The sequence below is a fragment of the Eleginops maclovinus genome, chromosome 7 (genome assembly GCF_036324505.1).
Source record: "Eleginops maclovinus isolate JMC-PN-2008 ecotype Puerto Natales chromosome 7, JC_Emac_rtc_rv5, whole genome shotgun sequence".
In the NCBI taxonomy this organism is placed as follows: domain Eukaryota; kingdom Metazoa; phylum Chordata; class Actinopteri; order Perciformes; family Eleginopidae; genus Eleginops; species Eleginops maclovinus.
In genome coordinates this window covers 8694202-8712192 of record NC_086355.1, presented here as the reverse complement: position 1 = coordinate 8712192, position 17991 = coordinate 8694202, and the positions used below count along the sequence as shown (strand labels likewise).

The 17991-nt window shown below is 39.9% G+C and overlaps 1 protein-coding gene across 4 annotated transcripts in view; it reads right to left on the bottom strand.

Moving 5' to 3' along the window:
• The window catches only part of znf385b (zinc finger protein 385B), a 40228-nt gene extending 24436 nt beyond the window's left edge, over positions 1-15792 (bottom strand). Inside the window, exons 1-6 of one of the 4 annotated variants that reach the window (XM_063888356.1) lie at positions 15647-15792; positions 14943-15037; positions 14032-14281; positions 1061-1198; positions 625-768; positions 19-132 (exon numbers count right to left, since the gene is read on the bottom strand). In XM_063888356.1, coding sequence (XP_063744426.1) covers positions 19-132; positions 625-768; positions 1061-1196 — 394 coding nt within the window. In that variant the 5' untranslated portion in view covers positions 1197-1198; positions 14032-14281; positions 14943-15037; positions 15647-15792. Of the gene's footprint in view, positions 1-18; positions 133-624; positions 769-1060; positions 1597-14031; positions 14282-14942; positions 15038-15646 lie in introns of those variants that run through there. The other 3 variants (XM_063888357.1, XM_063888359.1, XM_063888355.1) reach the window with 3 other exon arrangements.
• Between the last annotated feature and the right edge of the window lie 2199 nt (positions 15793-17991).

Below are 17991 nucleotides of genomic sequence, written 5' to 3'. Positions count from 1 at the left end.
TGGTAGAACTCGTCCTACCTGCATTTGTGCTGGGTGCAGCGCTCAGGCCTGGACTGAGGCTTGGAGTCAGAGTTAGTCCTGTAGGCTGGGATCTGAGCCCTGTGGACTGGAGGAGGGACCCAGACAGAGACCCTGCAGTAATCAAAGACACCAACCCCCATTAGATCAAACTGAATATTGTGTTATACCTGATGTAACATCTGTAGCCCTGTGCATAGCCAAGAAAGGAGGTAAAATACATCCAGGATTTCGGTTATTTTCCTCTCGCTTGAAACAGCATGGTCATTAACCCCTCACCTTCTGAGCAGGGACACACACTCCTGAAGGTCACATTTAATACAACATAACATACAGCAAAATCAAATTAATTTGCCTTCGTCTCTTACTGTGCAAATCACCCAAGGTATTGTTCAGTGGTAAGAGTGAGTCAGGAATAGTGCAGCTCATGCTTTGTGAAATCAGAAACGGTTGACGTTAAGCAGAAACAAAAGGGTCGATCTTGTTTCTCACATTTGGCACTATCAGTCAGTCTTTATTATAATATTATTATTGCCTCATAGGCCGATAGTACAAAACAACTCATTTAAATACTACAATGGCACAGCAGTAGAGTTAGTAGTGTACCTGCTGCCTGTTGACCTGTCTCTCTAGCCTCGAGCTGTCTCACTCTCCGGAGGTGAGACCTGCCATTGTAATGCAGCTGGGCCTGAGCAGCAGATGTTAGCTGCAGGTTGCACACCTCACACAGCGAGTAGGACCCGCCTTGACCTAGGAGAAGAATCAGCAATAATAAGTTGGATTATTGGAGCAAAGTAACAAGTATGATTCAGACTTTGGGATGAAACCACAAGGGCAAGTCAGACTGTAGCAGAAAACAAGGATGAGTCACACTGTAGGATAAAAATACTGTAGAGAACTAGACTGTAAGAGGAACCCACTAGGATAACTCAAACTCTAGGAAAAAAACTAATAAGAATAATAAGTTAGACAGAAGGGGAAAAATACAAGGATGCATTGGAAGTAAATGGATCAAACAGTTTTGAAGTTGGATGTCAATTACCTAGGGAAGAAGTCTGCTGGACGGAGAGACCGATGGTTGTAGATGTTGGAGGCTCCATCAGCTCTTGACACATCCCTCCAAAGGCAAATATCTGTCTCCTCTCAAAGAGCTGAGAGGAGCTGAGAGGAGTCTTCATCCCTGAGGAAGAAAAAAGTAGAGAAATAGATATTACCATCACTAATGTTCCCTAGGACTTATTTATAGCTGATCAAAACTATGGGAAAACACACCAGCCTTTAGAAAAGTTCTGCAGTTAACAGATCATTTCAAAAGATTTACGTTTGCAAGGCTAAAGTTAATCTGTGCTTATTGTGAGTTATTTGTTCACACGAAAATGTGTACCATGGATCGCTACAGAGCTTCTAACCTTTGAAATAATGGAGAACTTCAGATGAGTTGTATGGACTAACCACTCCCCTACATGACCAACAGACATATGTTTTAACCTTAACCAGGAAGTGGTATTGAAACACTAAATAACGTCCTTTTAAATTAAAGACCCCTGCCGACCCCCGCCAATTACATATCCTCCATGTCGTCCCCCATTTCAAAAGATAACTAGTCACCAATGAACAGGAGTGAGGCCTGAATGGCAGCGGATGAGTGTGAAGCATCGACGCTCACAGGGAGAGTGATAAAGTAATGAGTAAGAAGAGAGGAAGGATGACATATGTATGTGTGTGTGTGTGTGTGTGTGTGTGTGTGTGTGTGTGTGTGTGTGTGTGTGTGTGTGTGTGTGTGTGTGTGTGTGTGTGTGTGTGTGTGTGTGTGTGTGTGTGTGTGTGTGTGTGTGTGTTGGTCAGTCCATGACTGTGTCCATCTGTTGTCCTGCAGGCTCTACCAAGTCACATGACCTCTGACAGAAGACAAAAACACCCCCTCACTTTTTTCATATTCAGTGAGACCTATGTATGACCCACATATATTACCACTGTTTTTAAATTCTCATCAGGGATGTGGATTAGATTTGGATCAACTCATTAAGGCTGTGATGGCACACCATTGGCTAATGCCACAAAAGAAATGACTTCCTAACGATAATGTTTATTTCATAGGAAGGATCAGCAGCTGCTGGTGCCCATAAGGTCTGAACTGGGGAGGAAATCTATGTCTGTTGGGTCAGCCTCAACACCCCAGTGAAACCACCCATGTTCATTGGATAACATCTAACCCCTCTAAGGCAAATATATGGTTTTGGTCTATATGAATAAAACTGACTTGAACTGAGTTGAAATCTAGCCTATGGGGAAGCCACTACTGTTATTCCATGACCATGGGTCAGCCCGTTGGATGAATTGAGTGGTGCACAGCAGCTATGGTGTTTTGTTCCGGATTGCAGTGACAAAGTGATCTGAATATGCCAAAACGCTACGAGTCATCATAGAGTTGTAAAGTGGGAGCAGATATTTCATATCCTCTATTTCCTAGACAATGTTAGGCTACAAGACTGGCAGCTTGAATCGACATTAAGCTCTCTCAGCGGAATCAGCAGTATAAAGGATTAACATCTGTGTTGGAAATATCTGGTTATTTCATTAAAAAAAAGGTAAAAAATACAAATTTCTGTTCATAAAAAACTTAAACGATAAAGTTAACTTTGACTCCCAAGGTGCATTATGGCACAAAATATCCGATCACAGCATGGTTTAGTTATCCAGGAGACTCCGCTGCTCTTCCACTTGCTCTCTCCCCCAGCTGGTTGTTAGTAGTCGACTTTATGTTCTGCAGACAGCTGGTTAATCTGCCACTGTGATGAATTAGCCACAAAATGCACACACATTAACACACACACACACACACACACACACACACACACACACACACACACACACACACACACACACACACACACACACACACACACACACACACACACACACACACACACACACACACACACACACACACACACACAGAGCCAGCTGATGCTGACATCAGCTTTAGTGAGGGAAGGATTAAATATATCTGCTCTATTGAGCTGGGAATTACTCCCTACACACACTCACACACATATACACACACAGGTAAATACATACACACAAACACACACACACACACACACACACACACACACACACACACACACACACACACACACACACACACACACACACACACACACACACACACACACACACACACACACACACACACACACACACACACACACACACACTCTTACACAAAGTAAGACGCAGGAAAAGAAAAAGCAAGTCAGAGAACTGAACATTCAGCATTAAAATGAAATATGTGTATTTACCTTTTCTCTTGTGTTATGTGTTTGAGACTAATCCAGGCTGACCAGGCAGTCAGTAATCAGAGCGGCCAGCTGTGGGTTATAATCCCACACAGACACACACTCACACACACTCAGCAGTCAAGCAACAATGTGATGATCTGATTGAAGAGGAAATGCAGAATAATTTCTTCAGCGTCAGTGCTTCATAACAACCTGAATTTCTTCTTCTACCTTTTTTAAGACTTCAAAGACTTAAAATAGACTCATCTCCACGTCTTAAATATCAATACAAGGTGAAATGTAGCGGTAACATATACAGTGATATCGTATATTCAATGTGTGTGTGGATCTTTCTGAGGCTTTTGAATCTGTTGACAGCTGCAATTTAACTCAAAACTTCAATCTGTTCTTAAACCATGATTGAGGAACACTTTTTATGCAGCCCGCTTCTATAACCAACCTTCATCTTCTAATCATTTAACCCTTTGGCAGGACAGTAAAAGTAAATGTATTTCACATAAATGTTGAACTTTCAAAGGTTTTTTAAAGGCTACTGTACACCCAATGCCACACCAGATAAAATAATAATATTAGTGTACATTTGATAAACAGAGCTCATCTATTCCCTTTATATTGAAAGAGAGGCTTTTCCACTCGCTATGACACACTCCCATTAATACTATTTGACTGTTGTGGGGTGAAAACCTTTTATATCCCAAATGTGTGTCAGCTTTACAGAAACTGAAGTGTGTGTTGTTGTTCAGTGGGGTATGAGAGCTTTATAAGCCAGTGTTCAGGTCTGAAAAAAGAATATTGACTAATGTGATTCAAGATGTACACCATCAGATATGTTATCAAATCTTATCTTTTCCTTTTCTAAATATCTGCAAAAGCACAGACGAGGAGTCCATCTGATTGGTCAAAAGCTCTGATTCCCGCTGGTGTAAAAGAGATGGAGAAGTTGAGCAGGACACTAATGTATATCCCTGTGCCCTGAAAGAGACGGTACAACACACACACACACACACACACACACACACACACACACACACACACACACACACACACACACACACACACACACACACACACACACACACACACACACACACACACACACACACACACAGAGCAACCTGAGGCTACGACAGGACAAAGAAACTAATGGAGATGTGAAAAGACACAGAGAGGTCTTAGAGTGGCTGTCTCTCACCCTGAGGCCATTGACTAGTAATGGCAGTGGTCAAAGACACACACACATACACACACACACACACACACACACACACACACACACACACACACACACACACACACACACACACACACACACACACACACACACAAACAGTAAAGGGAGCAATGGCCGGCAGCAGCAGAGATACTGTAGCAGACTACTACATACAGTTTGATGTTTGTATTTGTCCCTGCAGGAATCAGAGATCCTACAATCTGAAGAAACTGGTGAAAATCCAAACTACTGCCTCGGAAACAGCTTGATAAAAATTAAAATAAAGTATGCGCATTTTAACAAATCTAAGGATAAGCCACACAAATCCAGGTCAAATAAAATCAAGGATATAAATGCATTAATGTCCGACCAGCTCTTTGTTATTTTTGAAGTGGTCCACTCAGATCTTCCTCTCAGGCTGTGCATGACCTCCAACAGGCTCCACAAGTCCAACCAACCATTTCATTTCTAACCTCAAAGTGGAGCAGCTCTGACCTGAAACCACAAACTTAATGCTGGATTTATGAAGCTTGTTGAGAGGAGGGACCATGCATGTACAGTTTAGCTGACAGGCTGAAATCAGGGCAAAAAATGTTTACATAGTTTTATTTTTCCTGGCTCGCTCTTCCATCAACAATTCACACATTTTCTTTAAAAAAAAAACTGCTTTACGGTTTTTCCTACCAAAATGTGGGTCAACTGCACAAAAGCTTTGATATATTGATGGTCTGTGTGCCTGGGGAATATTGCTATACAGGCACCAAAGCAGATACACTTCAATATTAATGTATTCTTCTAATTTGTTATACGTGGATGATCTGCAAGTATGGTCGCCCTGAGAGCTCAACACACTGCAGCAAAACTCAATCAGATGAGGAAAATATCGTCCAAAAAGCGACAACTTTAGGAATAAATGCCGAATTTAGAATCTAATTTTGTCCCATTTTGCAATAACACTGAACAGTAGTCAGCGTATTTACATACACAGTAACACAACCATCAGTGAGGGATCACATTCAGATTACAGTGAATCTGAAGACCTGCAGGAGGGTGTAACCTGAACACACTTAAGGTGCTTTTCATTCAGCTAATTATGCTTCCTCCCTCCTCCAGACACCAGCGAGAAATCCACCTCCAGTTACTCCATCATTGAGAATGTTTCAAAACCTTAAACCTGTGTCCGAGCGAGGAGCCACGGATATATTCGATTACGTTTTCTACCAGATGGCAACGCAACTTTTGTAGTTATGGATTGGCCAGCAAAACGGTCTGCTGGACAAACAACATTACCTGTTATTGGTTTATCTGCAACATTGCATACATTATGCATGATAATTCTGCTACATGTGTAAATCTGAATCTCTGTAACGTTGTATCCTTTTTTATACACTTTCCAATGTATCCATTCATTTCCATGCCAAGTATATTATAGCCCAGTAATACAACTCTGAATATATTCATACTGCACCTGCACACTTTCTTTTTGTTTGAGCTAAAGTATTATTTTTAAGTCTCAGATCAGAAGCATGCATCTCATGAGGTGTTGTAGTTTTGTTTGTCGATATTTTAATGTTGTTTACTTTGGTAAATGGTTTTTCAGATGCTTTGCAAGCTGGTGTTTATGCAACATGGTTTGTATGTATTATTGTTTATTATGTGTTTGGTTTTCAAGGTGGATTTGCTTCAAATAAACCTGGGGAAAGAAAGACACTTGTGTCCATCTGTGCTTCCAGGCAATGACATGCAATGCAAGTCAGACAGGTGGGATGACAAGTTTACAGACAGTCAAGCTTCCTGTCTTTCTGGTTGTCATGGAAGCACTGAGTGCTAACACCAAAACTGGTGAAGTCATGATGTGGTTGAACCACGGGGAGAGTTGACTTGTACAGTAGTCTGTCTGTTCTCCATCCACACTCCACACTTTTTGTCCAGGTGGTTTCTAATACTCTGTCCAACATTTAAAAAAAGAGAAAGTAAAACAAACAATTTAAACATTTCTTTCTCCTGTTGGTCAAACAGTGAGGTGTTCTTGTCAAGTCAACAGAGGTTGGATAACCTATTCTCATAATCCTTAGAATATTCATAATAATCCATTCAGTTAATTAAAAAATAAACATCCTCAAGGTTTTCAACTTTGATTTCCAATATCAGTGCTGTTCTCGTATGGTTGAACACCGGGTCGTTTTTGTTTGGACATTGAAACAAACAGGATAGCACTGATCGTTCATGAGCCCTGGCCCTATACCTTGAATAAAATACCAAAAATGACATTGTAAGCAAACCTATTGCCGTTTCAGTGTAATGGATCCAAAAACAGAAGAATTTGATATACATCAATGCCTAGTATATCATTAAAACTTCAAGGGCAATATCATGATAGTGCAGATCCCACTGATAATGATGGAACTCAGTGTGTTATACTAATATTTTACAACACCTGGGGGAGTACATTTGATGAAATACACCCAATTACAACATTTAGGATATGGTTTATAAAGATATACTCAGGCGGTCTTTTTTTGTCATATTAACGGTTTACATATTTGGGAGGGTGAAAAAGGTTGCCAGTTATATTCATGTGAAGGCACCAATCAATGCAGTGCAATGAGTGATTATTGATTATCCAATTAGTAGCTCTCAGTGAACAGAAACAGTTTGACGGATTCAAGGATTTAAACACTCACACAAGTGACGTAGTGTGTTTGTGAGACTCTAATCCGCTCATGTATACAGCTGACATCATGTTTTATGGTTTACATGCCGCACCAGGGATTATGCTCACACACACACTCACACACTCACACACGCACACACGCAGTGAGGTTATTCTGTTAGTCCAACCTTCACTTCAGGACAGTGTGACTTCTGTTCCTTCTTTAAATAGCTGCCCTGCTCCTTTAGGACCTGACACTACCGTTGGAGAAACTCTTTAGCTTTCACATTAAAATCCAGGACTGAAATGTGTCTGCTGACAAAGGGACACCTGACAAACCGCTCAGATAATGAACCATCTTTTTCCCAACGACAGAGGAAAAAATATAACTTTTGTTCAGTTTCTCCGGGATCTCAGAAAGGATGAAAAACATTTTTCCGAATAATTAGAATCTGCATATGATAAACACAGATTTGATTAAAACAGGCATCAGACTTCTCTTTGCAAATGAAACTGTTTGTCCCCTTCAGTTTTTTTTTCCTCGTGCGTCATGTTCAACCTCATTATTGTGCTGGAAAGAAGTGTTAATAATACAGTGAAAATGTTACTAGGGTCTCTTTTCTTTATATGTTTTACATAGTCACTGTCTTCTTCAAGCTAGAGTTGGTGAGTGTTGGAAGAATGGAAAGAAAACAAAGATGGTTTTGATGATTTTCATTTTGTTCCTGTCAAGTTTTAATGAAGTGGGTTTTACGATCATTAGTGCAATACAATTAAAATAAAATAATACTATTTTTAATGGAGAATAGAATTCATTTAATTAAGAGTAAATCATTTCGGATTTACAAAAACATTTGCAACTGATTCTGTTTCCTGCCTGAACAGGAAGCTTAAAGGCCACAGAGATAAACCAGATGTTACTCTATTAAAGACCGTCCGGGATTAATAAATATACACACACACACACACACACACACACACACACACACACACACACACACTCAAACCGCTGCATGTAGGTTACCCAGCAGGCCATGCAAGATTTGGTGGGACATGATTGGTTGAACAAGAAGGGGATTGTGGGATTGGGATTATAATCCACAAATTGTGTGTGTGTGTGTGTGTGTGTGTGTGTGTGTGTGTGTGTGTGTGTGTGTGTGTGTGTGTGTGTGTGTGTGTGTGTGTGTGTGTGTGTGTGTGTGTGTGTGTGTGTGTCTCCCAGCTCAAGTGGCTCTCAGACAAACCCTGAACTCTTGTGATCCCCTTTGGCATGAGCAGTTAAAACATTTGTATTGGTCCTGCTGAAACCAATATTAGTCTTGTTTGTATTTAGTGTGTCATTAGCAGGTAAACACAGTTGTTGAAGAGGTCTTACCACTTGTATGACTGTCATGAAATCCACTAATGTTAAGAATATATTATTCATATCCACAAATTCCCTCCTAACACTTATATCCTAACCTGAGTACCAAAAAGGCACTGCACAACACCGGGAGCAGCCGCAGGGTTCCCAGTAGAGGTCTTGAAACTGCCGCCGGAAAACATTAACCCGGCCCGAAAGACGAGAAGATGGCTATGACATCACTTCCTTCTCAACATGCTTAATCATCAAACATTCAACAGCAGCTCCACTCAACTAATGGAAGAAGAAACATGAGACCCACACACAGAAACACACACCTTGGTGAGCAGGTGGATTAAGTACACACTCATTATAAAGGTTTAAAGCCTTAAATGAGATTTCATGATTTAAGCCGGTGTTCATGCTAAACTGAGATAACTGGCTATACTTGTACTCAAATGACAGACATGAGAGCCGTATCAAACTTCTTATCTCTCCATTTACCCAGCAGAGACTCAACAGTGAAAAAAGACTGTCGGCCCACAGAAAAGATGTCCTGAAAACACTATGTATGTCATCTTCAGTCAGTTAGTCAGTCCATCTGTCTGTCTGTCTGACTGTCTGTCTGTCTGTCTGTCTGTCTGTCTGTCCGCCTGTCCGCCTGTCCGTCTGTCCGTCCGCCTGTCCATCCGCCTGTCCGTCTGTCTGTCTCAGAGGTTAAACTCCTAACAACCTCATACTGCCCCTACACAGTGTGTAACTGTGTGTACGTGTGTCAGTGTAACCTTCATCACTTAAGTGTGTGTGTGTGTGTGTGTGTGTGTGTGTGTGTGTGTGTGTGTGTGTGTGTGTGTGTGTGTGTGTGTGTGTGTGTGTGTGTGTGTGTGTGTGTGTGTGTAATACCTTAGAGACATAAGTCGCGAGGACACACTTCATCACTGCCGTCCTATTTACACACACGTTCTCTTTCACAGACACACTAACACACCTACAGTCATTATTTCTTTTATACACTTTCCTAACCTCTATCTCTTAGGCCGCCTTCAGGCCACTAATTGCATTTTTGATGATAATCATCTAATCACATTTCATTACTGTCATCACTTCCTCTCCATCACATGACGGGAATTAATTAAAACTTCCTGAGACAACACTGGGAGTAGGTGCCTGCTCTCACTCACTCACACACACACACACACACACACACACACACACACACACACACACACACACACACACACACACACACACACACACACACACACACACACACACACACACACACACACACACACACACACACACACACACACACGCACGCACAGGTAGCTCAATAAATCACACCAGACAGAATGGGAGTAATGAGGTGGCTAGCTGTTAGCGCTCTGTGGAGCAGGCAGCACATACAGTAGGCAAGCAGTCACACACAGTACTCCACATAAAGTACTGTGGTTGAGTTTAACTTCATCAACAACAACAAAACTACTGAGTGAGCACAAAACTTATTAGAGTTATCAGATTTAACAGAAACACTATTTTATGAGTTCAGAACAAGTTTTTAAGTGATGTGATAAGAAAATAGGCTTCTCTGCTTCTCTACCGATATGGAGCCAAAAAAGATTGTTAGCTTAGCTTAGTATACAGGCTGAAAACACGGCTCTAAGCCAGGAAATACTCTGACACATAACCACAATAATCACAATTCACCTTGTGCTTCAATTAGAAACAAGATCTTTAGAGGCAAGCTGTTTCCGTTTCAAGTCTGCATGCTAAGCAGCCGACAGCTGAATGTATGTATGTGTAACTGCGATGAAGCAAAACAACTTGTTTTAGGTTTAGGAAAAAAGAACCTGGTTTAGGTCTGGCAGAAATGAAAGTGTTATCAATCATCTAATCTAATTATCTGCAAGGAGGCAGATTTAATTTAAAAAAATGTATAAACTGTTTGTTTATCTTGATTAAATATCGGATCTTTAATAAAGTTGTTACGATGAGCTCATTACACCTGCTGTCTTTCAACACACACACACACACACACACACACACACACACACACACACACACACACACACACACACACACACACACACACACACACACACACACACACACACACACACACACACACACACTGTGGTTAGATTTAGAATAGAAACAACAGTTTGTTTTTGTGTGTGTGTGTGTGTGTGTGTGTGTGTGTGTGTGTGTGTGTGTGTGTGTGTGTGTGTGTGTGTGTGTGTGTGTGTGTGTGTGTGTGTGTGTGTGTGTGTGTGTGTGTGTGTGTGTGTTCTCTGCAGGTTTCCAAACTAATCTTTCCTGACGTAACAACATGCTGCTTCTCAATCTGCCCACTGCTGGAGTCCTGGCACACAAACACACACAATCGCAGTGTTTAGTAATGCTGTCATGTTCTATAAATAGGTCAAATTGATTTGTGTGGAGGAGAGTGTGTTACAGTAGTATAAATGTACCTTTACTGTAAAGATGGACAATGCAAACTAAGACAATGCTGTGAGTGTGGGCAGCACACACAGCTTCAGTACAGTCTAACTGTTTATTATTGCATCCTAACAACACTTTAACCAGTTTTACCATCAAGTTATAAAAGCCTAAGTGTCTGTTTTTATGGAACAAACCAAACAACTAGTCTGTGGAGCCTAACGTGTTTACAGTCTGTACTGAAAAGCTAGTCTACCAGCAGAAGAATTTCTGCTATTTGTCCAAAGACATAAGTCTTGTATGGAGTAAATCCACCTCTTTTTCGGTGAATTTTCACCATCCTTTCAGTCAAAAAGCCAATGAAATGCATAGAAGTACACAGCTTTTCTCCTACTTGAGTCAACCATCAACCTAACGCTGATAACCCGCATGTCCAGACACCGCTACACCACTGAGTTTGGCGAATGTGCTCTGCGTATTTCGGCTCTCCACCTGCATTTACCCAAAGCCTGCTCCAATTTGATGGTTCAAAACTAATAGTACAAAAAATGGAAACCAGAACGCTTCTCTTGCCAGAATGCATTCCTGTTGAATACAGATTCAGCCTTAATATACAGATATCTGTCTATAAAGATGAACATTTAGGTTAGTAGTACTGTTTACCAGTCAGCTAATATTGATGGTAAGTATTTACTTATGACTATTGTTCTAATAACTATGTAGTTATTCTTCCTTTTGTACTATAAACTCAATGTGGATGTGTTACAGCTTCTATCTTCTGCCTTTAACAAAAAACATCCGCTTTAATGAAGTAGATCAGTGTAAATTAGACTTCCAAACAAAGAGGTAATGAGAGGAAAACTATTTTTGCCAACAAGGAGGAAATGACAAAAGGACGTCTTGTTCACTTCAGAGATGGCAGCACTAGAATCAGTTTCCAGGTCAAAGAAACAGAAGTAAAAACAGGCAGGGAGAGGAAAAGAGAAAAGAGATAAAGGAGGAAAGGTAGAGGTAGGAGGAAGGAAGACTGTTTTTGTGCGAGCTGCAGGGGGCACTACAGTCAAGATGATCAGGTGTCACCATCAGACACGCACACACAAATACTGGCACACACACACAAGCACGCACATGCTTGTCATACTGTCACCTATGTGATAATTAACAACGTCTCCATGACAGAAAGTCAGAGACAACTCTGCACGTGTGTGTGTGTGTGTGTGTGTGTGTGTGTGTGTGTGTGTGTGTGTGTGTGTGTGTGGGGGGGGGGCTTTGTATAGGATTATCTGACAATAATGGAGCATGTACACACAAGATTATACTGTCTGTCTGTCTGTCTGTCTGTCTGTCTGTCTGTCTGTCTGTCTGTCTGTCTGTCTGTCTGTCTGTCTGTCTGTCTGTCTGTCTGTCTGTCTGTCTGTCTGTCTGTCTGTCTGTCTGTCTGTCTGTCTGTCTGCTCTACCATCAACAATCAACCATCATTTTAAAAGATCTGGAGACTGCTTAAAGAATTTACCACATTTACACATTTTAAAATACATTGCCAATCAGGCCTGCTTTCCACTACATAACAAACTAAAAGTTCATTTAAACATAAAAATCAATGAAACACGAGTATAAAAGTACAGTCCAGGATCAAATCAACACAGAGACAGAACCACATGTGACAATTGATCAGGCTGATTATTGAGTTTGTAAAACCACAGAAAACAATGACGAATTCAATCACAGTTTTCTAAATCCCTTATTAAATTGCATGTCCAAAAACTGTTCAAAAACCAACAAATAATCCATTTATTATAATAGAAGAATAGAAGAGAGGACCTGGTGCCATCAAATGATTTGGTTTGAAATATTACCAAATGAATTCAGTAATGATTAAAATATCTGCAGTTTATTAATTTTTTTAATCACTGACTTGATGAATCAGAACATTCCAGCAGCTCTGCGTTTAATGGTTGTACAGAAAGATGTGGGAATTAACCGAAAGGTGATCCTTCACTTAAGTAGTAACACAACAAAAATAATTTACTTCTGTTATACTCCTGCCTTCAAAGTGTATTAAAAGCATGATACTCATTAAAGTGGATGGACACATGCAGAGCGTTGTCATCCACCACAGCAGGGTCAACTGTCACTGGTGGACATAACTCAAATACCTGATTTAAAGGTTAGAAAAAAACACACAACCAAACAACCACAATGGAAATACGCTCTTGAAGTCTTTTCTGTGATTGATCTTGTACACAAATGTGATGCTTTGTGGTGAAGCTCTGCATATATAATTTAATTACATATATATATATTTTTTGATATATTATCCATAAAGCATCCAATGCAATTCAATTTACTTGACAGCTCTCGCAACTGGTTACTTAACAGATGAATAAGTCGCTTTTAAGATATATCACCCATTTTATTGGCTGTTTTACTGGGGCATAGGCTGCTTTTACTTATGGGAAATGTATAGGTGTTTCTATATCAGGGTAAAGGGAATATCTAAGGGTTTTTTACTTAAATGTCTAGTAACACTACTACCAGATTTTAGGATACATTGTAGCCTACTCTACTACATTTAACTGATAGTAATTTAATTGTCTATATAGATTTAAATGAGTTATAAGACATATTACACATTTACTACAGTAAATACTTTTATTTCTTATGTAGGAGATCTGAATAACTCTGTTCTACCACTATTTATGTTCAATTTCTCGATCAGTTCCACCTTATGCTTTTAATCATGTCTATACTTTTTAGTGCAAAAATCAGCTCGTGATATTACACTTTCAACTGATGTGAAGTATATTTATTTACTACAAAATTGAACAGAGAAACACAGTCGGAAATGTCTTATAAATACCAAAACATGGAACGTCTATAAGGAAGGCGACACTTAAAAAGTGAGATAGAAGAAAACACACACCGGACAGACGGACACACAGTCCGTTTAAAGCCTCTACTGCTGCTGTTTCATAACCTTTAACTAACAGAGAAAAGAAAACACACGAGGAAAACAATAAAAAGGGAGTAATACAGACAGAAGAAGAAGAGGAGGAAGGTGACTTACCGGAGGAGGAGATGATGGATAAAGAGAGTCCTGTAGGTTTGAAGCGCTTAACTCACTCACAGCTTGCCAGTCATTAATCAATGAATCAATTGAGAACAGGTGTGTGTTTCACCTGACTCAGAGTGCAAGAGGGTTTGTTTGGTAGATCACACAATCGACCGTCCATCACCAAGTATCCTGCACACTGACCACCAACTCCGGGAGAGCAGAATCGCGCGCTCTGCGCTACACCGGGAGCAGAGCGGAGGGACTGCGCGTGCGCATCACACAGAGAGAGAGAGCGAGAGGGAGAGAGAGAGAGCATCCTCAATTTTGAAAATACAATCAAAAACTAAAAAAATAAGTCAGACCTGCTAGATCTACACGTCTTGTTTTGTTATTATTATTATTATTATTATTATTATTATTATTATTATTATTATTATTATTATTATTATTATTATTAATGATATAATTAATGTATTATATGTATATACTACCAGCATTATCCTGCACAATAATCATTTAATCAGCTTAACTTTTCCAATTGCTGTGGGGGGTTTTTAAATACATTTTATTGTTGTTCATGTTCAAAAGTATGCATGTTATTGTTGCTTTTGTTCCAAATTTTTGTAAACTGAACAGTACATTCCATATGTATATTTATGTATAGATTTCGTAGCGGAATTACTGTACGTCATCATGGTCCTGCCAAAAAAAGCTATTTGAATTGAGAGGTACAGAGAGGGAGCTGCAGGTTCTGGTTGAATTGACTTCCAGGTTTTGTTTGGCAAACAAAAGCGAAAACACCATCTATTTTTAACTTTAAATCCTGGCTGCAATGCAGACATAGTTTTTTTTTTTTTTTACAGTGTTCAGCTCCTTTTTTATTTCTCGACCTGCCTCTCTTTCTGTATTTACTGTCAACTCACCTGTTCATGACATCATAGGTGTTAGGTTAAAACCGTAAAGGATCATTTGATTTCCTCCAGCCAGAGCTGAAACTGTAGTGGTGTACTCAGTTACTCTGTTACAAAAAAAATCTTGCTTTCAAAAGTGTACTTAAGAAAAAGCAATCATTATGCAGAAGGGCTTTACCTTTAACTGATTGATTATTTTTAGGAGACGTGGAAATTAACAGATTACCACACACCTGAGACATTTCGCACCAGCGCTCTGAGAGAAGCATCTACCTGTCTGTTTAACTCTGACGCTCAAAAATGATGTCAACCTCCAAAAAAGCCCAAAGCACGATAGGAAACTCCCAGTTCTGAGCCATTCTGTGAAAGTCCACTTTTTAATCCTTGAAGAAGTCTGTTGGTAATCTATTTATGTCTTACTTTTTTTTTTTAAACTATGAATTTTCAGTTACAAGTGTGTTTGTACATTCAAAGTGTCTTACCCTTCCATACTAAAGCTATTAAAACACACCAAGGATTCCGAATGTCAACATGTTTACTGAGGAATACTGATTAAATGTGTCTTAATGACCCAAAGTGCTTTTACATATATAATAAACATTCATTCACCCATTCACACTCAATCATAAAGATAAAGGTAAAGGCTACCATACAACTTGCCATGTGCTCAAGGGAGACATTCTGTCTCACACACATAAAAAAAAGTATTGACTTACACATAGTCGTTTGATCTTTTCACTGGATTTGTTGACAAAGACAGAAATACAGCCCTAGCCTTATGCTTTATATTCCTTAAAGAGTCATTTAACACAGGCTGAAAACAAAAAGTGCCATTCTGCCCTCTGGGTAAAGCTTTCAAACCTGTTTGCTCTCTGGATGTGGTCAGAAGTGTGCTTTGTTGCACCTGTAAACACACCCTGGCCTACAGTGATGTCACCGAGTCCCCAGGAAGTCAGTAGGATTAACTCTTTTGTTTTTCAAAATCAAACGTATGTTTTCTCTCTAATGTAAAATTCGAGGGTGACATGACCATTTATTGATCTTTTATTGAGTCAATGTGTTCAATCTCTTTTCTGATATAATCTCTCAAAGTCAAACTCAGAAATACGGTGGTCAATGTCTGCAGCAGAGTAACTGTCCCTGAACGGGAAACTGCAGGATATTTACAACAAACAGTTATTTAAAAAATCTGAATCCATCCTGCCTGATTGTTCTGAACAGTTTCATCTTCTGCCATCTAGATCCCCCTCAGACTCCCACTAGCTAAAACCTACAACGTCCAACACTACTTCATGTTTATTTGTATGTGATCCAACCAGCAATGCAGACATTTTTTCCATCTTTCATCATTGTTTTGGTTTTAAAACGCCATTGATTCTCTGTATTGGTTCCTTTTCACTGCTCTAGCAGCTTTTTGTTGTTGTTGCAAAAAAAAACCAACTTACTGTTCAGTACCTGCTCAGCACAAATTTGCAAGGAACACATTAAGAGTCCAGCTGGTGATCATAGTGGAGCATTAAGCAGCTCAAGAGAGCTTCAAACAAAATGATGAAACAAGATACAACCTTTGAAAGGACATATTCTGCTCAGTTTCAGGTTCATACAGTATTTATATTCAGTGCCTCTTCTGTGACATGTTTACATGTGTTAATGTTCAAAAAGGTTTTTCTCATACCTGTGCTTCATTGCCTTTTTTCACCCTCTGTCTGAAACCAGAGCCCAGTCTGCTCTGATGTTATGATTGGTAAACCACTTAGAGATGTCCTTCCCCTTAGCCTATCACAAAGAATCTTATGAAGCGCACTGCCAATAAAATCCAGAGTGTTACAAAGTGATGTCACGGCAGGCAGGGAGAGTGTTGGAGAAAAATTCCCTCTGGCATTGATTTTGGGATTTTAGCCTTTGCGGAGCATTTAAAAGCACAAAAGCCTATGTAAGACACTACAGGAAAGGGAAAACAAAAAGCCCAAATAAATGATTGAGCTGTCCAAACCTGCCGAACGAGTGAATATGCAACCACATATTAAGAAGTGCAACATGTCAAATGTATCAGCTGATAATATGTTAATGATGAGATCCAAGCTCCTTTCTACCGCCCTCAAGTGGCCAAAAAACGAGTTGCTGCAGGTTCAAAAAGACATCGCTAGCCTTTTAAAGAAGCTAAATAATGTTTACACTGAGGGGAATATTCAAATCTACAGGTTAAAATGAAAATATTCCTCAGACTTTCAATCGTTTTGTAAACTTGTAAAACCTTAGTCTGAGATGTTTGATAAGTCTGAGGTATATTAGAATTTAAAAGATGGAGATTAATACTTTGTCATCAATCTCCCTGATCGTATTATAAGAATTATAAGGTCATTTTAAGACTTTTCACTCCCTATATCTCACCTCACTCTCTCTCAGCATAGGGTCTTGCTGTGGTTTCCCAGAGTTCCTTGCAGCTCTTAGGTCCCAGTGGATCTTTTTTTTGCTGCAGCATGACATCCATCCAATCACAGTCCAGCACTGCAACGACCCACTTACACACACACACACATCCCCCCCTCTCACCTTGAACATCACATCAAGGTTGCACAAGGATACAGAGTGTGTATGTGAATGTGTGTGTGTGAGAGAGAGAGAGAGCGAGAGCGAGCATTAGGAGACACTCCAGTAGAACCAGTACAAATGCATACAGAGAGGATACAAACCAGTACACACATGAACAGATTTCATTTTGCTGCCAACTTTCTGATCTGCTTCCTGAGAGCCACGTCAGTAAACATTTTTGGGGAAAAAACTCTTCTTCCCTTTGTTGCAGAGGGTTGGATGAGGAGCTTGATATCACTTTCAAGGAGACAATTCTCTTTGAACACACACTGGAAACAGAGGGAAACAACCTTGTCCTGAAAGCTGCAGCACAGGAGTTTTACATATAAATTAACATTGGTTACATCTGAGTCCTTGCCAAACAAGTTCAAACAATGCTGATTAAAACCCATAGCTGCCAGGGAACACTCTATTATCTGTGCCAACTTGTGTTTGCAGACTTGCTTACCTCAAATTGTCCCTTGAGAGA